Below are 27,966 nucleotides of genomic sequence, written 5' to 3'. Positions count from 1 at the left end.
TCAAATAAATAAACAAGCATAAACCATAGCTGGGACATACTTTGAGACACGACCGTGAACGAATCTGCCTAGGAAGACTTCTTTGTTCAGATGCGATGTTTCACTCACAGGCCTTCACTTACGATCACTAATTCAGTTAATTAAAAAATGATTGGCAAAAAACAACCATCAACAGTCTTGCCTATTAGAAGACCTTTGAACTTCAAAATTTGCTCTCTCGATTCAATTGTCACGCGCGCGCGCGTAAAAGTCTGAGCTCTCGCGTGCGTGTTACTCGTGTCGTTACCAAGCGCCGGCTGCGCACTCTCGTTTCCAGGTTCACGCCCCCCTCCCTGGAGCGTTGAAGAACGTAATAAGCAATCTAGATGAGTGACAATAGTGATACTAATAATAATGATCATCTCAACAACATAAATTTTACATTATTTTTGCTCTGTTGTTGTTGTTTTTTTTTAAATCTGGGATCGTAACGCACTTGCCGTTTCACTCTACTATTCCTCGCACTCGAAAAACGTTAAGCTAAAAATATACTTTTTCCAGGATAAATCCGCTGAGGCCGGATCGCATAAACATTGTTACCTACGTACCAAAATTCAACATAAGGAATAATCAATCTGAAAACACCAAGAGTCTTAGATCTGCGTGGTGCCGATATTTATAAAATGTCACGTAATACGATAGGCTAAAACATGTCATGAATACTATTTGTCAAAACACATACGCGCAGTGTCACCAGCTTAACCAAGTCACATGGTAAACTATGACGCGAGATTTGCAATGACGAAAATTAAATCTAGTACTATGTGACTTAATGCCGGACAGTTAGAACGAAAACTAATTCAAGAACTAAATCATTAATCCAACCATCTAAACGTCCACGTGTCTTCAAAAAACTTGTTTTTTTCTGTATTGCATTATTTAAATATTCCTCTTGAATTAATATTTACAATTTTCTACTTAAAATCGCTTCCTCAATCTTCGTAATAAAACACTGTTGTATTTCAATTTTAATCTACTTTGAGACGTGTGAACTTCGTTTTATGCTCGAAAATCATCTGTGTTCGTGTGAATCCATGGAAAACACGAAAAAAAATTAAGAAAGAAAAGATTGTGATTGCGCGCATAATGACTAACGTAAGGATTAAAGTAAAACGTATTTCTGATAGTATTTATACTGAAACTACGAAGAATAAACATGGCACTTAAAAAAAAAACAATAACCATCTTTTAGAGAAAACCATTACGAGGAGTAGTACGTGAAAAAATATAGTAGGGGTAAAAAATAAGTTCACATCTGAAACGAAGAACCACTCCTTTGTATTCATTACTACACTATCTGCTTTCGAATTTACAACGCTTGTACAACAAGTGCGTATCTGGTGAGACGAAATGTGACAAATAAATGAAGTATCCGGTTAGAGGTCACAGCCAACGGATTTGACGAGACCAGTTGATAACGTCGCCTCTTGAATCTGAAAAAAGGAAGAAAAAAACAATATTGTGGTAAACTTCATTTTAATTCGAACGGTTTGACATGAAGAACATTCCCTGCTCTTGAATTAAGCTACAATGTTAATTTTGAGTGGTTTTCTTGGCAACAAATGTTACTCCCTACACAGCTATTCAAGTGATACAAAGGGTACAAAGTCCAGCTTTTCGTTAGCCCTTACGTACTTTTATTTTGCCATTATTCTTTGTAGACGTTGCGTGCCTATGTTAATATGACGCTTGCAACACCACCCCTACCCTTCCCGCGCACCCCTGCTCTGACAGTAAAGCACAGACGTGAGGAACAAGTTATTATAAAATGGTTGCCTTGATGTCGACGACGCTTATCTTGGCCTGTTTTACGATATCTTTTAAAAACATGCTTTGAAATTCTTGGATTTTCAGTGAAGGAAATTAATAGTTTAAAAAGTGAGGACCCGTATAACATAGTACGAAGTTGAAGTTCTCTGAACATTTGTGTCATTTAATACAAACCATAACTATTCATCGAACCCTACTGCACCGTTCAGGATGAAAATAAGGTTTGTGATTACACAGACATAGTTACCTGTCGAAGATATTCCTGACACTCGCTCTTTGCGTTGAGAAGTAAATCTGCCTGGCCCTTTAAGACCCGAATATTCCATGAATAGCTTTCTACCGCCTGTAAGAGAAAACACCCGGATGTGAACAGTCCCAAAGTGAACACGTCATGTGACCGTAATAGCTAACCCGCCTTCAAAGTCAAAATTTTACAAAAGGATGTCTTTTTTGCTACAAATTTGTCGAGAGCAACGAAGTGTTTATAATCATCGTCATCATCACTATTATTATTACTCTTGTTACTCTGCAGAACATGTACTGCTTGGGTTACAGAAGAGTTTTTGTCCGATTAAACGTCAATAAATAAGTTTTTATCCTCGTAGATCGGCGTAATAGCGTTGGACTAATCGACGAAGACACCCAAAACACAGCAGCAATTTTTTTAGCTGACGGATTTATTGTTGTAAGGAGAAGACCAGAGTACCTTTGTCAGTCGCTTCCCTTTTATTCCCTCTTTAACACAGGCATTATGAAGCTCTTCCTGAAATAGATAATTGATATTTTCATGATTTGTGCGATGTAATAGTTCAAAGCTACTCTAAACGGAAGAGTGCATTTACTCTACTACCCGATATTTCACCTGTATCTTAGAGTACATAAAATAATTATTTTAACACTAAATTTGATTTACGTACGTGCCACTCCAAGCCCGCTCTCTCGCACTGGATAATCTACGACAAAGAGAACACCATTTGGAGCGATAAATATTTACAAATACTCGGCAATTTTAAACTGATAGCTGTGGATGGGGCGGTGCTTCTCGATTGAGCGTCGTGAAACCAAACTGAATTTGACGTCATTTGGAGCCAAAAGGGATTAGTTCAGCTTTGAATCTGATTGACTCAAGTTCATAGACAATCAACGTAGCAAAAGTAGCAAAGCAGAGCCGAAGAAATTCTGTTTTGACTCGACACCCAGTTGAAAACCTCTTTCTGAACTACGATAAGCAAGTATAGTTTTTTCAGACACCTTTTCCGTAAAAGATGCTTGGTGAATTCATTTATCGTAAATGTTGGTTAAAAAATTCCTCAGCAACATGACTTACTCTTTCGTGAACGGAGTCACAAGATTCGATTAACGTTTTGGAGTCTTGGACGACCTGCAAAATGGAAAATGATCGAGTTATCAATACCAAACTAACAATAACTTGAGTGAATAATAATTGCAAACGTTAAGTTAAGTGTTTAGACGCATAAAATTATGGAAGGGATGATTATGTAGTGTAATTCTCCCACGCACTCAGCTGAAAAGTAAGGAAGCCGTTGAGGAAAAAATTTTCCCCGATTATATTACCTGTTCTATAGCTGCTAGCGCTTTCTTCAACATCTCTGGCAAACTCCCTTGAGCTTCGAAGTAAGGATACTACAAAAAGCAAAACAAACAAACAAACAAGTTTCACATAGCTATCATGTCGTATATTCGCGTGACCTAAATGTTTAGCTCGGTAGCAATACTGAAAGGAGTAACTGGATGTATCTTACATATATCTTATTAGACGTTTTGGTGTGTATTATCGCTGAATATTTTTACGAGTTATGCCGTACTTTGACGAGCACGTTGAGTGAGTCAAAATTCAAACAGCGATCTTTAATTCTACTCCACATCACAAAGACTCTGATACGAGGTGGGTCTAAATGTTACTAGGGAAAACATGGAAACAAAAATTCATTCCCAATACCTCATCCTTCATGACCAGTTTGAGCTCAATAGATTCTGCATTCCCCTCAAGTCTGGAAGCCAATAGCCTTATGCACTGTTTCAGATTAGACCGGGGGGCCACGCCACATATCTCCTGTATAGGAAAAGGGTTACATTAGCCAAATAAGTTGCACGTTTAAATATTCGTTGTGGATGACAGATAAAAAAAGATTTTCTTTAAGAACAACATTTTTTTCAAAGATCGTTGTTACAGTAATATCAGTAGCGACGAAATACTCACAGGAAATTCTTCCTGACTTACTCTGAAGACACACAAAGTTGAGCAAGTTTTAAAAAAACTCAATAGTTTTGTAAACCAGAAAGTCTTTTTTGCCTTTTCAACAGGGAACGAGATAACATAGATAACATAGTACATTACCCTGAAGTTTCCGAGTGCCGTCTGAACATTTTCTCTAAGATCTGTGCCGTCTCTGAGGGGCTGAATTGCTAACTTAAATAAAACATTAACAATAAAACATGAGCATGGTAAACGAGATATGATTTGTCTTTTCGAAGACAATGTTGAAGACTCTCTGGATACTTTTGCGTTGTTTTTCAAAATTTTGATAAACAGATTAACCAAGAACGAAATCTTGGGCTTGCCAATAGGTTGTTACTTCCATAAAGCAAGTGTTCTCCTTTTCAGGCAGTAACCGGTAACATTTACTACCTGTAGTACCTCTTATAACCGTTTAAAATTGCTTGGAATTCTTGAAAATTCAACAAGTTAAAGGATTGCTTTACCGGTTTGAAAATTTATTTACCTGTCATGCTTAAAATAAGGGAGAACACTGTAAAACTAGTACGATCAATAAAAATCACTAAATAATAAGCAGTCGTCTTCAGCTGTCAAAGAATAGTCAAGGATCATAAAAATGGCGCTCAGTTGTAATTAAAAATGATAAAATGATCATGGCCGTACACAGACTGCTTGTAACAGATGAACTTAATATAGGTCAAGGTCGTCTGATCGCGAAGTCCTAACTAGTTAGGGAACTCAGATCATGTTCGGGAATATTTTCGTTCATATTGCGTGACAAGTTCGTGACAAGTTAACTTGGCAGCCTCGCCTAAAGCAAATTAATTTAACTTTTGTTTAAAACGTCTCGGGGACGTTTTCGGATTTAGAATGTCTTGTATTCCTCTTAAAAAAGTTTTTTGCTATTAAAACCTAAATTTCGGAAACCTTTTGCGGTGAGTTATTTGGTGTCGCAGAAACGTTTTCCACACTCAGATTTCCCTTTCGGATCATGTACACAGCATAGGAATTTCACTTTTTTATTTATTCAACTTGCTATCTTCATTTACAACAATGATTGAAGACCCTCCGATACCAGAAGATCACGAAAACAAGTCTATGCACAGAAGAAAACCTTGTTACCTCACCTTAAACGTATCATCCACGGCTTTCACACCAATGGACTTCATGCTTGTATACTAAAAAGAAAAAATAGAAAAAAACCCTGCTGAACAGAGCTTCAACCCAGTTGATAACAGAGATACGATACACATTCCATCGATTAAGACTGTTTACGATGAAATAGGAAATAAGATAGAGCACATGTATTTTAGGGCATACCTCTCTCGCCTTTTTCGATTTTCTTAAAGACGCTTTCCTTGGTCTCTGCTGAAACAAATAACCAAATAAACAATAAATAAATGAATAACGACATAAATAATTGGACCCATAAACTTATAGATAGGCGAACGAATAAATGCCGACACAGTCTAGGGCCAAAAAGAGAACCGTTGACTTGAGCGAGATGTTCTTCATCCTCATCAAATGGTACTAATTTGTATACAAAAACAATTTGGTTCTATCAACTGAGTTGATAATGAAAATTGGCCAGCGCAGTGTCTGTAAAGCTGCTTTAGAAATTCTGTACGGTGACCAATGTACATTGTTATATATCTAGACTTTCACTCAACAAAACTTGCAACACTTACTGCCACAGCGTCGTTGAGGTTTGTGATGGTCACGTGAACAAATAGGGTAGCTGATTCCAGTTCTTCCCCTTGCGATGACAAAAGGCGCACGTGTCGGAAGCCTGGAAAAAAGGAAGTAAATCCTCATCAGCTTTAGTATTGCTTTTCTACTCTTCAACTATTTTTCAGCGTAACGAGATGACTCATGGTGGAAACCCAAAATTAGTCAAATCTAGTCAACATCGTTACGTAAATCAGCACATAAATGTCTATGATACATTTAAGTTCTTCTTTGTTAGGCATAAGGTGAGAACCAAAGCTTCTTCGTGAAACAAGAGAAATTCTTCTTCACAAAAACGTTCGACTGCATTGGTACATAAAACGAGCTACATGTTGAGACCAATATAAGCATCGTTATCTTAGCTCCAACACTCACAGAGAATCCTTCCAAGTCCTTGCGATCGATTCACGGTTGTTACAGTAGAGACACAAAGCAGTTAGGAGCGAATTTGAGTAAAAAAAATGAAGCGTCTTTGAAATTGAGGTTACCTGGTTGGATACAATTGAGAGGTATGGTGTACTGGCCGATAAATCCATCACCGATAAAATCATCATCTTGAACCACAAACCGCACCAACGCCAGATCAGGTAGGTTGATGTGGAACTCGAAAGTTTCATCGAACACAGGATTAAAACCTTGCAAAAAAATTCAATACATAAATACTCATTTGTTTTTCATGCCACTAGGTTATGATGCAGTTTATGCATAAATGGAAAAAAAAAATTCTTCTCTCATTCTCGTTTTCCATAACCTGGTGCAAAAATCAGTTGGTGTGCACTATAGTACATGAGATGTTAATGTCCTTTGAGTTCGGTCAAAGACGACTTGAAATTTGTTGATAGGTTGCCATTTTAATCCGCCATACTGTAATTTTGCGTGAAAGCTCCGTTCAGGTCCCATGTTAACTCACTGCCAAGCTGATGAGGATGGGACTTCGAGAAGGCAACAGTTGAAAGGGACTGTACAGATATCTGCTTACAATAGCTAAGTCAGAAATTAAAACTTGTTTCTGTCTTTTTTTTTTTTTTTTTTTTTAACTGGAGATGCACTGAAAGTGCGTAAATGTCAAGTGGCAAAGACTTTAAAATTGTTGCATCTGCGGACAACTCATACATCTAGTACATAGTCAATAGGAGGTTGATTGAGGCAAAAAAAATTGTCTTTGGTCGCAACCAAGTGACGGATTGCGAGTTAGGTGTGTTTGAGTTTGTTTATAGTTGATTACGGAGTTAGTTAATTAGAGCATGCATGGAAACGAATGATGCATGAGTAAATAAATAATGAAATCATTAATGAGAAGCGTGAGATAATTCAAGGCATGTCTAGCAGCTACAAGTTTCCGCAAACTGACTTGAAAATCTGGTGACAAGTAAATAGTGTCAACTTTTTTGTCTTTCAGTGTTGATAGTCAAAGACACCACTCAAATGGGTAAATCACCTACCATTGTGAGGAACAGTTCTCGTTCTGTCCTGTGCAATGTCAGCAGGGATACCAAACACTTCGATTGTGACAAACGGGTCGATCACCTGGGAAGAGTTAAAACTCGCCTTAGTACTTATAAAGTAACCATGGATACAGTATCCAGGACATTTACTTACGTCACCCTTGGCTGTCGAGCCTTTTGGTTTGGGAAACTGCTGTCCGCTAATTACCTGCACAGAGGAAAAAAGAGGTCAAATTCATGTTACAAAATCTGGAATTGACATTTTTTTAAAAAAGCGATAGTATGATGAAATTGTAATTAACAAAATGCTTTTTTGAACCTTGATTTGTAATATCTGAGGCGAAACGCCAGGAATAACATCTTTAGTACTTGGATTGAAATAAGCTATTTCTGCAACAAAACAAATAAGGAAATTTCAGTTTGCATGGTATAAAACCGCTTGGGAAAATGTATAATACACAAACGCTGTAATGGATAGCATTGAGAGGTGATGAAATTCATTAATATGTTTGTACCTTCTCTCATAACAGCAGGTTTCAGGACATATCCACAGCCACCGTTCTCCAGAAATTTTCCTTGGTTCAGGTCCATCATAAGCCCTGGCGTCTGGTAATTCAACGCCACTATGACAAAAAGACAAATCAAAGTAAACATTTCCTGTCACTCACTTTGACTGACTACTTCTATCGGAGCTCTTTCCGATTGAGTGTTGTAAACTGTCGTAAACTGTCGTAAAGAAAGAAATCACAACAGCCAATCAAGACAACGGAAGAAAGTAGCCAATGAAAAATCAAACTGAAAAAAATGCCAACTGCCTGACGCGCGAGAAAAGGAAGTGACCAGGACGCAGTTAGTTTTAGTTTTACATCTGATTGGTTAAGGAAGGCACGAGTTTTCCTGATCAATCACAGGGTAAAGTGGAGTAAAACCCAAGTAATCCTTGATTATTTTCGAAACTCAGTTGAAATTACTTCTGCCATCAGGTACAAAATTATAAAAGTGCTATTGCACGTTGTGTATATCCAACTCCGAAAAACCCAAACAAGAACATGTACAAAGGCATTTTTCGAGTTCCAACGTAGTCACCTCTCTAAAAGTTAGGAGGAAGGGACTCCCTCGCAAATGTTTCACCCTTAGTCCTGCGTTTTTTAGATAACAAGAAAAGCCTAAGTTCTTCCCACTTTTCCAATAATATTTCTCTCCTCTAAACTTTTTCCAAGTTTGGTAGAAACTAGATTTCCTGTTTTTGTCAAAAATGTTAAAACCCCATGGTTTCTTCCCTTCAACTACCGCTACACCCATTTGAACTTTATATCTAGAGGTTAACTACAAATTCACGTTCCACAATGTAAATATTTTTACCAATTTGGCAGCCACAGTCCCACATCTCTTGAGGATTGAAATTACTGGAGTCCAGTCTCTTGCCAGCAGGGTAAATTCTGCTCAAAAACGACTTGTTATAATTTACAAACTCTTCTGGAAACGTCTGCGCCAAGCGTCTGGCTACATTTTCACTAAAAGAGCACATCTCCCAGAATTTTTCTATGGAAAAACAAAAGGTCAGCTAGTGAGTGAGTAATCTTTTTACAGATATCAGCAAATAAACTCGCTCATTTCGGATATACAATTTGCCTTTCGCATTAATCTGCTTACGATTTTCAGAAGAATACTGAAAGTCTTGAAAAGCGACAGATTTGCAGTACGTGACTAAGTCAGATAACTCCCGGATCAGCTTCGTGGTCTTCTTTGGTTTTTTATTGGGATCCTGCAAAAAGACAAATAAAATTTATCATTATTATCATGACTATACGATTCCCGAAGCGCTAAAAAAATAAACACACTTTTTTCTGCAAAAAGACAAATAAAATTTATCATTATTATCATGACTATACGATTCCCGAAGCGCTAAAAAAATAAACACACTTTTTTAACTGGTTTCCCATTAACAACAGGCGAATGCCTGATTTCGTAGTAAAAGCAGCGACTAATTATTAACAATCTTGCACGGAACTAAACATATCAATCAGGACTAGCGTAAAAGCGAGAGTACTGTTCTTTGTTCATCGATGGGTCTAGAAATACCTCATCACCTTTCCAACCGATCAAATGCAACACTAACGACCAAACGCGACTTGGTCACTCATGTTTTCCCGCGCACATGGCCATGCACTCGTGATTACATGAACTTTGAGCTCTCATCGGCTCCTGATGATCTCAATCTGTGTTGTAATTTGAGGTTCTGGTAAGTTGCGTTTAGGTTTACGCGAGTCTCAACCCTAAAACTGAACAGTTTCCAAGAAAATGTTTAAACATACACTTACCTTCATTATTTGTCTTTTAATGCTTCCTGTTTTGCTATTTTGTCTTTCCAGTTTACATTCGCCATTCGTTTCAATATTTTCATCTTGGTCTTCACCTTCATCGCTGACCTCACCAGAGTCGGTCGTCACATCCGCCGGAAGCTTCTTGTTCTAAATTCCAGACAAAAACACTGGAAACTGAGGAAGAGTTTTACTGAATTCTCCACGTTAGAAAAAAAATTGAAACTAACACAACCTATTAAATATAAGCTCGTGTTTTCTGGTACTCCCTGAAAAAGCCTGAATCTTAAACAGGGTGTACAAGTTTAGGACCAAAGGATGAGAGACAAAAAGTGTGATTCGCGTTAAAGAACCAGCCAACTTTGTACTGTGTTGGGCTTGAGACAGTTACCTTAATAAGGATTTTCTCTTTGAGTGCCTCGGGAGAAGGTAAGTATGATTCATTTTCTCCGGGTTGAATTCTATAAAGTTTATCTACAAAAACAACAAAGTATCTTATCATTTTTAAGATATCACACTGACCATAGTGCATTTAGTGAAACTAACTGAAACCACCCAAAAAATAACCACACAGAGGGAAGAACTACGACAAAATTATTAAATCCTTCCAATGAATTCTCGGGAACAAAAAAATTGGGAGCGTACCTTGTAAAATCTCTTTGAAATACTTTGCCATAACTCGCTGTTGTTTCACACTACAATGATTTTCTATGGATAATATAAGTGGAAATCTGAAAAACAAAATACCAAGGTTTGAATCTAAGAACATAAGAATTGTATCTTGTGTATTTATTTCAAGTACTGTTCATTATTTGGTTTACTGTTCTGGATTGTGTGAGCATGAACAAATTTCGATGACCAGTTCATATCATATCTATCTGACGGATTGTAACCGTTATCTTTCTTTATACTACCGTGAACTCAGTAGCATGTAACATACGCTTTACACGGGAATCATAACATGATGTGAAGTAAGACGCCACCAGGATGCAAACACGAGTCAAAATCAGAAAAAAAGGAAAGTGATACTTCGCGAGGGTAATTCAAATGATGCAGTCGATCCCAGCAAAAAAATTTGAAGGTACTCTGCAATAATGAGGAACAGGAGTGGGGGCGGGGGAGGGGAGGGGAGGGGAGGATGGGAGGAGCGCTCCTCTTAACCGCCGTAGCCTGGATTCCATTCCCGGAATCTGGAAACTCGGAAACTCGAGGTCTTTAACAAGGTTCTTCAGGATTCTAACCTTTAAAATAAACAAAGCGTCGAATTCAAATTCGAGGACATAAAATTACTTCGTGTATTGGCTGCTGCTAATGCAATTTATTACTATCATTTACTTATTAATTTATTTACTTACGGAGATCTTATGAATGCATTTTCGTTTATGGCTTCTAAAACATCGCGGAAGAGAATTTTTGAGGTAAGTGTGTGGCCATGATAAATGACCGGATCATCACCACTCCCGTCCCAACAATCCACTAAAAGGTAATCAATCAAAATCACATGAAAACGAATTATAAAATATTGGAGCGGGTTAATGGAAGTCTACTTAAAAGCCACGAGGCCTATCAGGGCGGAGCTTAACCCTTATTTATCCCCCTTCCCCAACCCCCCCCCCCCCTCAGCCAATCCTCTGAATTGGATGCTGATAAATCGCAGGTATTCCACCCCTTCCCCCCCTGAATTTTCTCAGGATTTCTTGACAATTCACCGGTGCCACATCAGGTTGGGGAGGGGCACTGTGAGAGTTAAGTGTGTCACCCACCCAAGATCCGTCCGGGACTTGAACTCAGACCTCTCACTTCAGACTCCAGCACAGTGACAACATAGCCACCGATTTTTGTTCACAATTTGAGATTTTTTTTCGCATGAACGAAACTTAGAGTTTAAACTTACATTCTACACATTTACAGCCCTTTTTTAATGCATCGATATACGCTTCTACACTTGACGGTCCACTGAGTTGATTTTCTTGTAAGTACCTAAAAACCAAATCGAGAGAGAAGAAAAAGTTCTAAAATACTGGGAGAATCGAAGGAAAAATAGGTCAGCCGCCGGTCAAGGAGACAGTCACAGTGTTAGTCACCTTTCGTTAAACGATGACTCAGACAGTCAAACAAAAAGACAAACAGACAGCCTGTCGGTCCAATTAACGAGTCATGCAGATATCCATGTAGGCCATATTAACATGGCATTGATGAGAACTAAAACTTGAAGCGCGGGAAACGCTTTTTACCAGGACGCGGGTGGTTTCAATTTTGCATCTGATTGGTTGGAAGGGTGGCATGACTTTTCTAAACCAATCACGATATATTGTGATTGCGGGTTTACTTTTGATTGAAAATGTTCCATGCACCCATTTCAACTTTATGCGAAACCAAATATTCTTCAGTTATTCACTTAAGATGGTTAACAACTGAAAAAATTTAACTTACGTGTTATGAGAAGATGCAATAAAGTAATGAGAGAGTGGATGGTTCATTTCTTGACAGATTACTGCACGATCAGTGTCAAAAATATGACAATCTTCTAGTAAATATTGTGTGAATCCTGCAAAGATAAATTAAAATAAGAAACGAAAAATTGTGAAAATAAGACGTTAATCGTTTGCAATCCAACATAAAATGTTAACGCTTTTCATGAATTTTATGGAATCGAATTAGAGTAGAATCACAGAAATTCACAGAACTCTCTACTACTTACCATCTATTCCTAAACATTTTAACCTTCTTCCTTCATCTGTTGGCTCGCATCTTCTGATGATATCTAAACAGTGTTCTTTTCCCACTCTGGAGAGCTGAAGGAATCAGAGATGGAAAAACAATGACCATTTGTTGCATTAGAGCGCTTTTGGATTGAGTATTGTTAACTCAAGACCAAAGTAATAACAACAGTCACTCAGAAGAAACTTAAGCAAATATAAGAGCCAATGATCACTCAAAGTATTTAAAACTACCAAACTGCTTAAAGCGCGGGAAAACGCTGGCGACCAAATCGTGAACGGTTGAAGTTTTGCATCTGATTGGTTAAGAGAGCGGTGAGAGTTTTCTGCACCAATCACAGACCAAGGTAAAGCAAAACTAATACAATCTCGGATTACTTGAGCCACCCAATTAAATATTGCTCTTTTCTACGGTACATACAATTAATAATGCCAATAGGACCGAGTGGAGTCCAATTCGGTCTGTAATTATACGAGTGATTAACAAAATCGGACGACCGGACGAAGGGGGAGTCCAATTTGTCAATCATGAGTATGATTACTCATAACTGTTACAATTTCCGAAAACAACAAATACATTTAGGAGAAATATGTGCAGTAGAGACAATGCCTAAGTAAAAAATTTCTTAACTTTGGAAATTCCACAACTTTTTTCAGGAAAAGTAGTTTTTGCTATCATAGTTATTGTGATCAATTCTGTGATTGGTGGACTTGACTGAAAGGACTAAGTATGATTGGCTGCTTCAACTGTCCAATAACAGGTGTCTGATTACAGGCAACTGTCGGATTACACCGTCCAATTGCAACTTAACAGAACGATTAGTGAAAAATAAAGTAGCAACTGCACCAATCACTTTTGAGGAAATTGTAAAGGTTATGATTGATAAAACTACCACAACATAAATCACACTGAGCAGAATTCATTACACACATGTGCATGTTTAAACAGAATTTAAATTTTATTACCCCTTGTTCAGCTTCCAGGAAGAGTAGTAGATCATCTGTTGTTAGATAGTCACCATTACTTGTATACCTGCCAAAAAAATGCCTAATCAGCAATATGTAAACAACATATAACATTAATTGATAATCAATTATCCAATACCATTATCAATAGTTGTTCCAAAGAATGGCTTTACAAAAATGATAATTCAGTGAAGGTAAAAATAATTTAAATGCAAAAAAAAGAAAAATCAATTTAGTTGATATCAATTTTTGTAGCCCTTGCTAACAAGACATGAAGAAAAGAAGGAAACATATTTAGAAAGATAGCCAAAGACCTGAAAATGTTAAGTACATAAATGTACATCAGAAGGACTTCTGAAGACTTCAAGAGGCCCTAATGTTGAAAAAGATGGGGTTGTACATCAAGTCTACATGAAAGCACCTCAAGGTGCAGTCATTCAGGGGCCAATTCCCTGCTGGAATCTCCACACAATAGACAGTTCTAGTCAGCTAGCTTTGACTACTGTTAAATGCTTCTACTCAAAGTTGAGCAACTCCAAGTTTATCCTAATTGGCAGAAGTTTGTGTTTTAAATTCACAAATGATGTTGATGTCAAATTTAAAAACAGTGTGATTATCAGTAGAACAACAAACCTCGCCATAAGAAAATAAACCTCTGGTCTTGTAGTGAGTTCTTTGTAAAATGAAAGGAACTCCTCCCTAGATAAACTATTCTTTTGAGAATTTGAACTAATAGCAACTGCTTCCTGTAAGAAATAAATTGTTACAACACCAATCAAATGATGTGCATATCAAAGATATAAAAAGAGTCCACTGTAATGTTAAATATTTGAATAATATTTATCATTTGTATGGTGCATATTCTATAAAATAATCATATGCAAAGTTATGTAATGCTTTGATGTGAGGTCAGGTCATTTTCAACAGTTGTATGTAAAACTCAATGTCAAATTCAATTGTCCTGAATCCTCAAAACATTGTGAGAATAGGCCATTTTATAGTTGTCTACTTAGTTCTCAAGTCTTTGATTTAGAGTGAGGCTGAAGGTGAATGTTGTGAAAGAGACTGACCAGTACCTAGTTGGCATGATAACAAAGTAATTTACATTTGAAAAGCAGCAATGTTTGTATCATAACAAGGTCACCCTTAGCCTTACTCCTGTTCAAAGGCTTGGTAACCAAACAAGAAGCTGTAAAATGGACTGTTGTACTGAGGCCAGGCTTCAAAACCTTTCAGTTGAGTTTTAAGAATTTCAGAGGGGTAGGATGGGAGGACCAATACCCCTTTTTCAGGAGATCCAGTTATTGGTGGTCTACCACCCCCTGTAAGATCCTCTATTGCCTCCTGTTTAGCCTGGAAGCAGGCTCCAGTGTTTGGGTATCACCTTAGAACAGAGCTACCAATCACAACATCAGCAGCTGCTCCCAGAAAAAGTTACTGAAACCCCTACTCTCCAACACAGATTTAATTACTTGTCCCAACAATTATGGCCTATAGCCTTTCATTCCCAAGATCTCTCTTTCTCCTTATTGTCTGTAATACAATTCTTAAGATGATAGCTCAAGGAGTCTGGTATTGGATCATCTAGAAATCCCCTAATTGATACTTTTCTCAATTCTCATCACTTGTCTGCTAGATATTGTATTGATACTGTTAGGAGAAGTTCTGCTTTGGTCACTCATAGGAGTTAAAGGGTTAACTAACAGTGGTAGTTACATACTTGGCACTTGAACCACAGTGAAATAATTATAGAAGTTATGGTAACAGATTAACCACCAACCTTAAATCTCTGTTTTATTACACTTTCAGGAATTTGCTCATTCAACTGTCTGACCACAGAAAGAACCTCTTTCTCATTAAGCCTTCCTTTGCCTCCATTGTCTGCCATTACAAACTGTTCCTTCAACCATGTAGTTAAATATTAAGGAAATTTCACAGAGGAAGTTTCAAAATAAAACTCCTAATTCTTCTTCTTATCTTCAGAATCTCACCATAGCTATTAGGTAAAATTTTCAGGCGTTACAATAGCAGATGAGTAGCAAGTAGATCCACTCACTTGTGATGTGCTTGCCACTGGTTTGTAGCCTTAACACAAAATCATCATCATTATAACATAACTTTATTTCACCTTAAAGTTCAATGCAGTTGACTTTGTGGAACAAAAAAGGCAACATAAATGCAAATGTACCTCCAAATGCAATAAATGAAACTAGATGAGTCAAAAACCGAAACATTTCCCAATCGAATGCAGACCTTCCAAGGATTAAGGGCCTCTTGAGGCCTTCAAATGATACCCCTGTTATTCTAGTCAATATCTTTGTACCATACTGAAAAAGAGCTTGGCTTCCCAACACTGAACTTGCTAGGCATAAACAGAATGAGGAGGATAAAAATAAGATCCAATGAATCATTTACTATTGTGATATTACAAAGTGTCAAAATTGCTCTTGAAAAGGATATCTGTCCCGCATTTGTTGCCTGTTTTCCACAGGGCTGCTGGCTGTTCAATAGAACAAAAAAAACAAAAAAATCTCAACAGTGATATTGATGTTATTTGTCACATAATTGCTGCAAGCTCGTGCATGTACTCAAACCAGCTAAGCTTGATTTTCTCCAGCTATAGAGCACTGATAATTGGCATATTCAATGGCTACTTATTTTTGAGGCACCAGTGACTTTAAAAAGACAAAACAGTAAAAGACCGTTCTTGATCTGTAACAGTTGTAACCTGGGATCTAAAACCTGGATCATTCAATCTGGAGTTCAGGTAAAGGTGCTGACCATGGGGTGCAATGAAGTTGCCTGAAGTGCACTTAGCTTCAGAGGTCGTAGCCCCCAATCAGAGTGTTGTGTTCTTGGGCAAGTCATGCTCCTTCCCTGGAACCTCTCTTTACCCAGGAGGATATGAGAAGTACCCTCTCTCCAATGGGGTGAACATAAGGAGTCCACACCCTTCCTGCTTTAGGCCTAACAAAGTACTTTGAGAAAATTCTTTTACCTTTGTCTGAGTCCAGGAGACACCTTAGGCCAGTAACCCAAATGTTAGCTTCATCTGGAGAGTATGCAACAAGATTTAGAGTCTCAAAATTGTCACTGTAAATAATTGAGAATGCACAGTCCTCTTGAAAATCATCCCTGTCCATTTCACGGAATACATCAGTGTTTTTTCCACAGCGAATTTCTTTTACAGTGTCAATTGAGACTGGAAAAAAAAAGAAACAAATTTCAGATTTTTTGTGCACAGTAATCATCAAACAAAGAATTTTTACCAAACATACAAAAGAAATTGAAAGGGCAGTATTTAATTCTGCATTAATACTGTAGTAATAATGTATACAAATGGTTTCCCTAATTTTAACTTTCTACCCAAAACACTATGAAATCACAAGCACAGTTTGCAAAATTGGTGACTTTTACTGTTAATTAAGTCTCCAACAATTTTTTGTCATGTCTTTGAGACCAAAATGGTTGTAAAACTGGAGCTCAGAGTGCAGTGCCATAGTTGTACATGAAGAGCCTTACAACATGTTCACCAAATACCAATGAAAGAAATTCTTGCTATCTCCACTTGGAAAATTTTAGAAGAAAGAAACAAGGACTATGCTACAATCACATTTAGTTCAACCCCAGGATGCCTTCCACCCAGCTGAGCTGAAGAAAACTAGCAGGATGCAGTCGAAACATCACAATCCACATCTTAAGTCACCACATTGTGAGACAAATGATAACATTTCTCTTTTTTTTTTTCAGAGTTTTTGATAGGAATAGTAAGATGTGAGAATGAATTTAGAGTTTTTTTGTGGATGCTGTTCTTGTAGCAGAGTCAACAAAGGGTCAGAGAAAACCCATCAACAATCTTGAAGGTAATAATAAGAGTGTCAGGTATTGCTTAATTGATCCATCAAATGATGGTCTCAGATTGAAACCGGCCTATGAGCCTTACTGTCTTCAAGAATGGAGAATCAAATGAGATTGATAAATGAGGTATCTGGTTCAGTTAGAGACTGAAAAAGGTAATACCATGCTCAGAAAAATTTTGCACAGAGACAGACAACCTTACCTTCAAAAGTTTCATTTTTGAAATTAACAGCTTCATTAAGAAATTTGAATACCATGTAAAATTTGTCACTGGCCACAAAATAGAGTGGATGATGATGTCGCCAAACAGTTTAGATCATTTTTTGTACAATTAAAATGAAAAGAAGAAATGTATTTTATGACTCTTAGGGTATTACTTTAGAATATTTTTCAGGAAAAAAAGGCAAGTTTAAGGTTATTGTTGAAGAAAACAACCTTAGTTAGGAAGTTGTAAATTCAAAGATATATGCAGATTCCATGAAAAAAATTCATAGTGAGGACTTCTTACAATCAATTTTGGCTGACAGTAGAGGGGGGCGCAGGCAAATGATTATCCCTGGAGGATATATTTCAGAGGTACACCCCACACCACACTTTAAGAGGTTTCAAATTCATTTCTTGTTGAAAAATTTTGAATTTACTAATATTCAAGCTGTGAAGCAAATTTTAAGCTCCCAAATGTACACACTTTTCTTCACATTGCACTTTTCTGACAACAAAAAGGACATAAAATATGAGAGCACCTGCCATGGTTATCTTTGACCCTTTAAAGCAAAGATCAATGATATTCAAATTATGGAAATGCTGCCTGATACAAAATTCAAAGATCTTTATGCCATTATACCATAAGTTCACCTGCATAGCTTTTCAGTGCATGTGTTTATATTCTTGGCATCATTCCTAACAGGGTTACAACTTTTAAAATTTTTCCCATGTAATATTTTTGTGAGTAACAAAATCTAAATAAAAGACAAGTGTTTTTCTTAGATCCATGTAGAACTCGACATTTCCCACAATTTTTGCAGTTTCCAAGTACTTAATAGGGTCAAGAATGACATTATGTTGCACCCAATGATATAGAGTAGCACTAAATTGGCTGAAGGTTTTTTGCATGCAATGAATAATTTATTGATGAACCCAAACTCTGCAGGTTATTTCATGCAGTTGGCAGGTGTTGTTAATTGACAAATACACAACTTTCACATTGATGGAGATCTCAGTTAATGCCACAATTTAAAAAGATGAGGCAAACTCATTATTGTATAAACACTTTTGGGCACGAAAAGACAAACATTAAACAAATGCAAATACACGGATCACTTAAGACAGTATTGTATATATATCTTCAATTTCAAACCATAACAAAGAGGTATTAATAAGAAGACAGTTCTGGAATATCTTTGTAGAAATTACATGTGTACAACAAAAAGTTCTGTTACTCAGGTTTGCTCATTAAAACCATATTTTAAGTACAGCTTTTACTAAATGGGTTTAAGGCTTACATGTACGCCCTGTGATTTACTGGCATCTAATTTCTCCTTACAATATCATCCCTGAGTAAAACATTTAGGGTCACAAGAACAAAAAATATGATCTTGATTTTTAAACAAATTACCCTGATCAACACCACTGGAAATGCAGAAAGAACAGTAAGGAGAACATGCATACTGATATTGGAGGGACAGGGGTTTGAGTAAGAGGATGTGCCACACAAAATATTGTTTTGAATGTGTTACCCTGATCAGAAAATGCAGCATAATAGACACCGATTGTTTCATAAATTTCAACACTAACAGAATGCAGTTTAATGCAGTACTTATACGAAAGCATGGGTCAAAAAGCATCCTTACAGAATTCAAACAGAACTTTTCTTTTCATGGTCTGTGCTTAACCCTTTTACCCTGAGAGTGACCAGGATCTAATTTCTCCTGACAATATCACCTCTGAATCAAGCATTAAGGTCAGGAGAATAAAGGAAATGATCACTAAATAAAGAAGTAATGGATTGTTACACACGTTCTCCTTGTCAGCACCTTAGAAAACCTAAAAAGATTAGTAAAGAAAATATGCATACTGATGTCAGGGTATAAGGATTAGCAAAACTAACTGGAGAGCTATATAGATCATATTTTAGCTTGAAATGTGACAAGTGTCCAGAATAAAGCTAGGATCAGCAACATCAAAAATACTTGTTTTGATTTAGTCACTGATATGTCACAGGGTCCTCTTACAATGTAGTTTGAAGTTCATTTTACATGTATAATTCCAAAATTCTTTGGAAAAAAGACATTAGTCCATCCTCACACCAGCCATGAATAGTTTACGGCTGCAGTTGTAAGAATCTTAAATCACAGAGATGTGCAAGAGAAGCACCAATGCAGAGAAAAGCTGCCATTAGTAAAGTTCATCTACATAAAATGTTTTCTCACAGCCTATCTACCACAACTCATGAGACTTTCCACGGCATCAAGATAGCATAAAAATTAAGAATTATCACTTTTTTTTGCATACTTATTCATAATTTTGTCAATATAAACTGTTGAAATTCAACTGGTTGTTTATTGGCAAGCTTACAGGGACCCACTAGGTTACCATTTAATGCAAAAAAAATTGCAGGCTTCTTCCAAACACTGCCACTAATTTTCTTTCTCTGATTATCTCATAGGCTTGAACTGGTTTTAATTTTTACAACAACTAATCACACCACACAAACCAAAACAAAACTGTTGAGGTCACTAGAGTATTCCACCCCCACATTTATATTTTGTCTCCACTACACAACAAATAACACAGTAGTGTAAACCAAATAAGGTAATTGAAGGAACCTTGTCGAGAACCAGCCCAAGGTATATATTGCCCAGGGCATACATACATGTGTACATTCGCAACTGATATACCATATACAATCCTGATATAAAATCAATTTCTTTTACAGTCAAAAATAAGTATACATCACTAAACATGTTAACTTCACCAAGTCACAATTAACAGAGATGGGCAACCGCTTACAAGGACACTACTACGGTTATACTGCGGCCAGAAAAAACCCCTTTAGGCAAACAATATAGCAGGAAATCTGAGTAAGAACCATAGCCCAAACTCAGAGCAGTTGGCAGCCCATCCTACAAGGCTTCAGACTTAAACAAAATAAGGTTTCAAACTAAAATAACTTTGGTGTCAGCCAAAGGTGCAAGGTTAGTTCTGAAGCCTAGATGGATGTCACATGCTATACAGTAATATTCCCCCTCATATACCACTGCATCATTACCCAAGTTGCTTAGCCCTAAGGTCCAGGCCTTGTCATATCTTGTGCCGACAAAATATTTATTTTTGCCTTATTCGCAGACTCAATCATCAGACAGACCATTTTTTAGGCTATAATGAAAAAATAAATTCATGCCCCTACCCCCTCAGAAATAAGTTAACCCTTTGACCCCCTAGAGTGACTAGGATCTAATTTCTCCTTACAATATCACTGCTAAATCACACTTAAAGGTCATGAGAAAAAAGGAAATAATCACCAATAATAGAAGCTCTTAATTGTTACACAAATTCTCCTTATCAGCACCTTAGGGAATGTATTGAGAACAGTATGAAGAATATATCTACTGATCTTAGAGTTTCAAGGGTTAAGTTCTGGAAATTTGGTATGATTTATCATTTCACTTATTTTTCAATAAATCACCACTGAATGACTTTGAGTGTGTTTCAAATTTTGAGGAATATTCTATAATTTGCAATTTTTCTGTGTTAAACAAAACCCAATGTATTAGAAAAGACACAAAACAAAAAGGGAAAACACAAATTTTAATTGAAACATGAACCTCTTAAAATTGGACTCATTAATGCAATGAAATTACTCATTAAAATGTTTTCATTGTTTTCTTTAGTTTCTCTTCTGCAGCTGATAATGATATCAATTGTTATCAACTAAATGTATGGTAGTAGTCTGGAAATGCATTACATTATGTGCCGTGTGAAACTAACCACAGCAATTAACACTGGTCTTGTTACTGTAACTCCTTGCCACTGCCATTCAGTGGAAAATTCTAACAGGCAAAGAGTTGAGGACTCTCTTTCAGATGTAACAGCTGGGGGTCAATTTCCTGATGTTCAAATTAATGTTTTTGAAATTGGTTGTACAGATAGTCATCTTATGGGCACAACAAAACACCTCAAGATAACCAATCAATATTTTGTCTAATTTTTGTTTTGTTTTGCATGGATGTCAGAAAGTTAGAGAAAGAAAACGAATTGCCGATGAAACCTTCTAAAGTTTCATTTTCTTCATAGTCCATGACTTTCTTGAATTTCCTATGACCTTAAAATACACCACATATAAGTTACATGTTACTGTTGTACAATTGACTTTTTTACGAGCTTATGTGTTACTTAGTATGTACACAAGCACATAAAATAGAAATTATAAAAATGTAAGGTTCTGGTGGAGGTTTTTTCGGAATAACCTTGATTTTCGTTCGCCGTAGATTCGTCCATCCCCGCAAACAAATGCGATAAGCAGCTAATTCTACATTTCTATTTACAAAACACCCGTAAATGTAAGGCAACAGAAGAGATATATTCGCATAAAAACTCTTGTGAGTCATCGAATCGATCATGTCTTCGATTTAAACCGTGGATGCAGTTTAAATATTAACTACTGTTCCTAAAATTATTAACTCGCTACATGTTTCTCGTAAATCGTTTTGGATCCGGAAGAACAATCTTTCGACTCTCGAGAGCCTAAGCTCTCGATTTAACGATAATATTTATCGAGCCAGGAAATTTCCATGTGCCCGCGGGCACTGAGGAAAAATATTAAGTATAGAAAAACTAATAGCAGAAATACCATATTCTGGTATATGTTTACCCTCTTCATACTTATATGGAAAAGGATTCAAATACTTCCTTTTGAAAGTACCTAGCTTCCTCGTCAGGAATAAAAGCTACACCGAATTTGTTTTCATGATGGCACTTCGTCCGGTGCGATAGTACATTCAAGCTGTCATTGTATTGCACAGACTCCATCAAGGTGACGGAAAAAGTTTAACTGCCTTGTGATTGAATCTAGCAACAGAAGCATTTACCATCTCGAGACTCATTGCTTAAATGTTAAAGTGGCGTCGTTAGAGTAAAAAAGTTTCATATTCAACACATCCGCTTGGATTGACCGGATACGAATCGCGGAACCCTTTCATTTCATATCTATACTGAATCGTTCTTGTGATAATCCTTTTAGGGAAATTCGAGCAGCATTTCCAACTTCAATGTGAAAGTTTCAGAAATTTCTATGTCTAGCTGTATAATCGATGACAGGAAATGTTTTGTAAATACCTCAAAAATACCCTATCGCCTACTGTTCTTTAGAGCGAATAATTTTGCCCTATGGACTACCCGCAAACTTAAATGCAGATTCATTAAGAGTTACAAAACACATGACAGCTAAGAGACTGAAATGGAATGGAAATGCACAAAAATACAAATTGTCACATAGGACATTAATATATAAATTAGGAGCAAATAAGAATACTCACTCCTCGCTTTTTCAGGCTTCTTGGATGATGGTCGCCATCGTAAACCCGTTAAGTCTTCCTCTAAAAAGAAGAACCTCTGGTATTGTCTTGAATTCGAGCGAATTTTCATTAACTCCGAACCATTCTGCATGAAGGTCAAACAATCCTCGGCTACAGTAGAAATCGACAAATTAATCATTTACGTCTTTCACGTAACTAACTTGACAAATGCCTGCAAAATATATTTGGCATCTCACCGTTTATGATTCGTTTATCCTCCGGACGAGCAATAAACGACACAGACTTTTGGAGAGATCGCTTCGAGGGTCTCCCATCTTTTTTAAGAACGCTCGATTTTCGCGGTATGCTTACGGACGCGTCTTCCGCAGCGGACTCTTTCTCCACTTCAATCGAGCTTTCCCCATTCGTAACTGAGAACTGGACTTCACTTGAATCGACTAAAGAAGGATCTGCCATATTAATTACCAACAAGGCAGAAACTCATGCTTCTTTTCGACTGCCCGCGAATGTCTGTGTTTTGATCGAAGTTCTGTGCAGCGGGGGTGACCGGGTTAGCTCGTCGCAGACTGGACACCACCACACAAATAAGAGTAAATATGGGCAAAAAATATCACACCGGAACTAACTTATTAGTCTTCAAAACTGATATTGTTTACTCATATCTTCTGTAGCAGGTTGATCCTATGTCGGCGAAGTCCAAAAAAAAAAAAACCTGAATAAACATTACGACAAATGAATTTGAATTAAATTAAGCTTTATTTGCCTTGATGAGAGCCCTTACTCTTTCCCCAAATGAAAATAGGTCAAATGAATGGTACATGCTTTCATTGTGATGTGACTATTCCATCTGCATTCATTCACTCACAAAGAGCAAATTGAAGCACTTATTATGGTAGAGTAAAGCACAATGCTATCGAAATTTCCACATTCATTCGGAGAAACTAATGAAAAGGAATTACGGTGGTCGCATATGGCATAATTTTTTGCTATGGTAATTCTTTTCTATCCGATATAAACCCTTATCGATGGCGATAAACTTAAGAAAACGAACCGTCAGGAATGAAACATGCACATCATATTAACCGCATCTTCAATAATTTACGACTTTGCTGTCAAAAGTGGCTTGCTGTTTGTACCCATTCAACATAATTATTATGAAATTCACAGGTTATTTGAAAACTTGAAATCTCATATTTCGACTTTCAGCACCTCCAACTGCGTTCGTTTTAAACTCAAGATCAACAAACTAAAAAGAGTTGCTTAAATATTAAAAAACTCTTAAAATTGCCGCAAACCTCCCAAATAATAAGTATGAATAATGTCTGAGAAGTTTTGGTCATCATGGGGCACCTGAATTAAAGACAAAGAATGTTATGTCTGAAAAAACGGCCCACATTTCGTTTTCCCTCATCACCAGATGAAAAGAACTTTTGACCAAGTTTTGTCTAGCGGCTTTTTATGCTTGAAAACCGTCAGAATTTAATCAGGGAACCTCCGCATGGTTTGGCTGCTGAGTTAATCTTTAACCGACCAATCAGGCAAAATAAGCTGTCAAACTTTTCAGTTTACCTCATATCAAGGCAATATTTGGGCGTCAAGTACCGTTGTCAGATATAGGCAACAAGAACATTGTTCAGGTCTAAAATCCATCAAATATATTTTCCGCGCACTATGAGTTTAAACGCGTCACGTGACAGAACATACCCTGCTGATCCGGGGTATATCTTTAAAGTTATCCGTTAATTTCTTGCACGATTTTATCGGCTACTTTGCGTCACGTGGTGCGAGATCAACCTCTCTTGGCCCCTTGCCAAAGGCCAGGTATTTCCTAATTTTCAAATCTTGCTTGCAATGAGACGAAAGTCTGCCACCTAAGTTGGTTCAAGTGGCGAGAATTCTCCTTTTGACATAGAAGGATACAAAATTTGTTTGTTCGTCAGACGCCCCAGTAAGTCAACATCCGTTTACGGGCAGATTATGTCTGCGAACAAATATCCGCATATTTTCAAAACAAACAGAGACTATTATTTTTGCAAAACAAAACAGAGAACAGGGTTCAGTTTAAAATGAAAAATTCTTAGAGACAGATCTAACCTCAATTTGGAAACATTATTACCTTTATTATCCGTTCTCCTATAAATCAATAAAATTAAATACTGATTACTTAAATCTTCCAAGTATTTGACACCTACATTGAATCGTAAGCCGTCAAAATCGCATGATTAAAACCTGCGAATATAAAATACAGCCTCCAAAGGATGCTCTACTTTGTCGCCTGATATTTTTCTGCGGCAAACTTTCGGCGATCCCAGGGAAGGGGAGGTAGTTTATGATGGACTGATAGATCGAGGGAGGGGGGGCGGCGAGGGGTACGGTGGGAGTCTTTCATTCTTGCGAAAGGACCAGTCTTTAAGCCGTGGCTTTATTTGCGGTTTTTTGTTGTTGTTGTGTTTTTTTTTTTTTCATGTCAGGGAGGGGCATTATGCCCTGCTCAGGGCCTTCAGTTATGAAAACGAGGTGCTGTAGTAAATACTGCGACAGTAGATGAGGAATGAAAAAAATCGAGGGAGATTTTGGGTTCAGTTGCGTAATGAAATTTTCGCTACCCGGACCTGACCCCAATCGCGCTGTTTATTATTTGCCAACGTTTTACGAACTGAACGCCTAAAACAGGGTTCACTGCCCCTCCCTGACATGCCACCATAAGCACCATTATTTATCACTAGAATGTTCTTTTATATCTATTGAAAAAAAAAATCATTGCCCCGTCCCATTCCGTCATTCCATTATAATCTACTTACCTTTTCCTAATCTGATAAAAAAAAAAAAAAAAAACACCAACGACGACAGTCAACGAACAGATACTTTTTTTTCATTATTTATCTAAATTAGCGCAAAAAGGAAAACTTTGTCAAGGAGAGCTGGGATCGCGATCGAAGTTTGCCAGTCGCATAGCTTATAAGAAGGTTGATTTTCTTGAGTGTTGGATTACCTCTACTTGAACGGAAAATAAATCCCAGGCTGGGCTGCGGAGGTCTGGGTACCAGTCTATTTGACGAGCTTACTGCCACGACTGTTTTAACTCGTGTAAACGAGTTTTTATGGGGACATCCACTAATAAGATGTAGACACTGAGGTAATAAGTCGTCGCGAACACACCCTAACACGAAACCAAATTGGAGAAGTAACTGCACATAAAACGATAGGGAGACTTTGTTATAGTTCATATTAGGCATTGTTGCTTTAAATATCACCTTCCAAGTGAACAAAAATTTTCGAGTTTAGGCATGAACTTAAAACTGTGAATCGCATTGATTGTTTATTATCTGACACAACACATGATTAAATTCAATTATCTTATGCAAAATTGGCGGCTGGATCGATCAGAAGCGGACGAAAATAATCCTGTGCTTTTCTAATGAGTGGAAACTTGTAGAATTCATTACCACATATCTTTCATTTCAATCAAAATGCGTTCTGAGGTATTTTCGTGCCGAGGCCGGCAGAAAGCTTAAAGGTTTTTTATCAGATGCAAGCGGGAGAAAACCCTGTAAACAAAGATCATTACCTTACAATGCAGATATTTATGGAACAGCTGTGAGCCGAAACGTGACATAGGAATGGAAAACTGGAAAGGAGTTGATGGGTACTATAATTGTGGATCTCTCCGATCTGAGTAACTTTGCATTGCTGCAATACCAATAATTACAAGTTCACAACCATGTTTCATCTCTAGATTAGGTACTGTCTGTACGAGTTAGCCATAGGTATTCTTTGATTGGAAGATATGATGGCGTCTGTTTAACGACATTTAACTGTTGGGTTTAGCGGTTAGAAAATTAAGTGAGCTTTTATTTTTAGCCTTTGTTTGCAGTTTGTTGGAAAGTTACCGACAAAAAACCACAAGGACAGGTAGCTTATGCAGGAATTAGTCCACTTCCATTTCCACTCCACCCCGTCCCCCACCCCCCTCTCTACTCTGTGTTTTTTTCCTCTCAGCCAATCAAGAGAACAGAGAAAGTGCAAACTATTGTCAAGTAGCATCATTTCAAAAACGCCTGTCAAATATCTGTTTTTACATAAAACTGACGTCCATGTTTTTGCATATTGATCAGCCCCACTTCCAATCCGAAAAAAGTCCGACGACTTCTGAGCGTCATCAAGACTGTTTTACTGATACCGAATATTAACGAAGATACTTGATGATGTCCTTGTGCTTTGTAAGCACTAGATAAGTAGTCCAGAACTGTGAATCATGAGTGGAAAATCGTCTTTTGATCCACAGTTATGTGCTATACGCCTAACACTTCCGGGTTCGCAGGCACCCCCTTGCTGTAGAGTCCCTGCAAATGATTATGCTTGACCTGTTCCAAACTCCCAGTCAGCGGCAACGAGAGCAAATTGCACGCAAATGACACTCGTCAGCTGTCAGAGCAAACCTCACGGGAGTGATACTCTTAACACTACCACCATTACTCAACACAGCGGTCGAACGTAAGGCATGCGCAAATGGCTTTTAAATTTTGTCCTCCTGCTCAGATTTCCCGCGCAAAATTTTAAAGTAGACAGTGGCCGCAGTGGATTTTTTGATACGTGCACGCGATGCATCATGCTTCACTACGATCCTTAAGAATAGAAGTAACGGTAAATTTCTTACTTGAACTATCGAGCCAGTTAGCCACTATTTTCATGCCTTTATAGGGTTACTCTTCGTTCTCCGAATAAAGATAAACAAGTTAATAATTTCATAGCGTAATTGCCTAATTCAATTCATACTGTAAATCACAACCCTGCGAACAAAATTACCGCTACAAAAACATAAAAAATCGCGAAGTTAACGTGAACTTAAACACATTCATCGTCATCTCATTTCAAGTTTAAGTTCGCGTCATTGAAGTTTTACATTCATCTTCTGAAAGTAGGGGGGCGAACTCAGATCAGTCATTATTAATCTCCTGAAAGGGGGGCGGGGGAAGCAGGAATTTGGAGAAGTCACATAGTTTTCTGGGAGAATGAATGGGGCATCAGTCGTCGCCAACTGAGTATAGAGTAGGGTTTACAGAAAATTGACTGCCAATTATTTTCAAATAAGGGTGATAACAAGACTTTTACAGAGTCTTATAGGGGTAGGGTAAGTTTTGTCGTGACACAATCAAAAATCCTTGGACTTCCTCAGGCGCTCTATAATGACCAATCCATAGATTAGGATCGTACCCTTCTACCTCGTTACTAAGTATATAACACGTGAAAGGCCTTTCTTGCAGTTTTTTGTTCGTAACAGAAAAAGTTTTGACATTTATCGACCCATAGGAAATTTTCGTGTTCTTTTTTTCCGGAACCATAGCT

General features: G+C 37.4%; 1 protein-coding gene across 2 annotated transcripts; it reads right to left on the bottom strand.

Annotated features, from left to right (window-relative positions):
* Positions 1-10: 10 nt before the first annotated feature.
* LOC131797916 (inactive phospholipase C-like protein 1) lies at positions 11-23,164 on the bottom strand. 2 transcript variants are annotated; one of them, XM_066163120.1, is made up of 32 exons: positions 22,857-23,164; positions 22,621-22,770; positions 16,227-16,430; positions 15,689-15,728; positions 15,009-15,138; positions 13,862-13,974; positions 13,229-13,295; positions 12,244-12,337; positions 11,976-12,090; positions 11,437-11,522; positions 10,898-11,018; positions 10,188-10,273; positions 9,934-10,016; positions 9,543-9,692; positions 8,875-8,986; positions 8,584-8,763; positions 7,737-7,844; positions 7,541-7,611; positions 7,376-7,429; positions 7,219-7,303; positions 6,265-6,411; positions 5,737-5,837; positions 5,369-5,416; positions 5,176-5,226; positions 4,169-4,240; positions 3,770-3,883; positions 3,385-3,453; positions 3,137-3,190; positions 2,727-2,762; positions 2,516-2,572; positions 2,057-2,152; positions 11-1,472 (listed from the first exon to the last, which is right to left on the bottom strand). In XM_066163120.1, the coding sequence occupies exons 1-32, from the start codon at positions 23,074-23,076 to the stop codon at positions 1,416-1,418; spliced, it is 3,171 nt and encodes a 1,056-aa protein (XP_066019217.1). In that variant the 5' UTR covers positions 23,077-23,164; the 3' UTR covers positions 11-1,415. The 2 variants fall into 2 exon arrangements, with proteins under 2 accessions (XP_066019217.1, XP_066019218.1); XM_066163121.1 differs by having other exon boundaries at positions 5,369-5,413.
* Positions 23,165-27,966: the final 4,802 nt, after the last annotated feature.

This window comes from Pocillopora verrucosa, chromosome 3, assembly GCF_036669915.1.
Source record: "Pocillopora verrucosa isolate sample1 chromosome 3, ASM3666991v2, whole genome shotgun sequence".
Lineage (NCBI taxonomy): Eukaryota > Metazoa > Cnidaria > Anthozoa > Scleractinia > Pocilloporidae > Pocillopora > Pocillopora verrucosa.
The sequence above is the reverse complement of the archived record's forward strand: the minus strand, read 5'-3'. Positions and strand labels throughout refer to the sequence as shown.

Coding starts and splice junctions, on each gene's coding strand:
- LOC131797916 (XM_066163120.1), bottom strand. CDS start 23,076: ATGGCAGATCCTTCTTTAGTCGATTCAAGTGAAGTCCAGTTCTCAGTT. Junction 12,338..13,228: donor TCCTGGAAGCTGAACAAGGG/GTAATAAAATTT, acceptor TGATTCCTTCAG/CTCTCCAGAGTGGGAAAAGA. Junction 10,274..10,897: donor AATGCATTCATAAGATCTCC/GTAAGTAAATAA, acceptor TTTGTTTTTCAG/ATTTCCACTTATATTATCCA.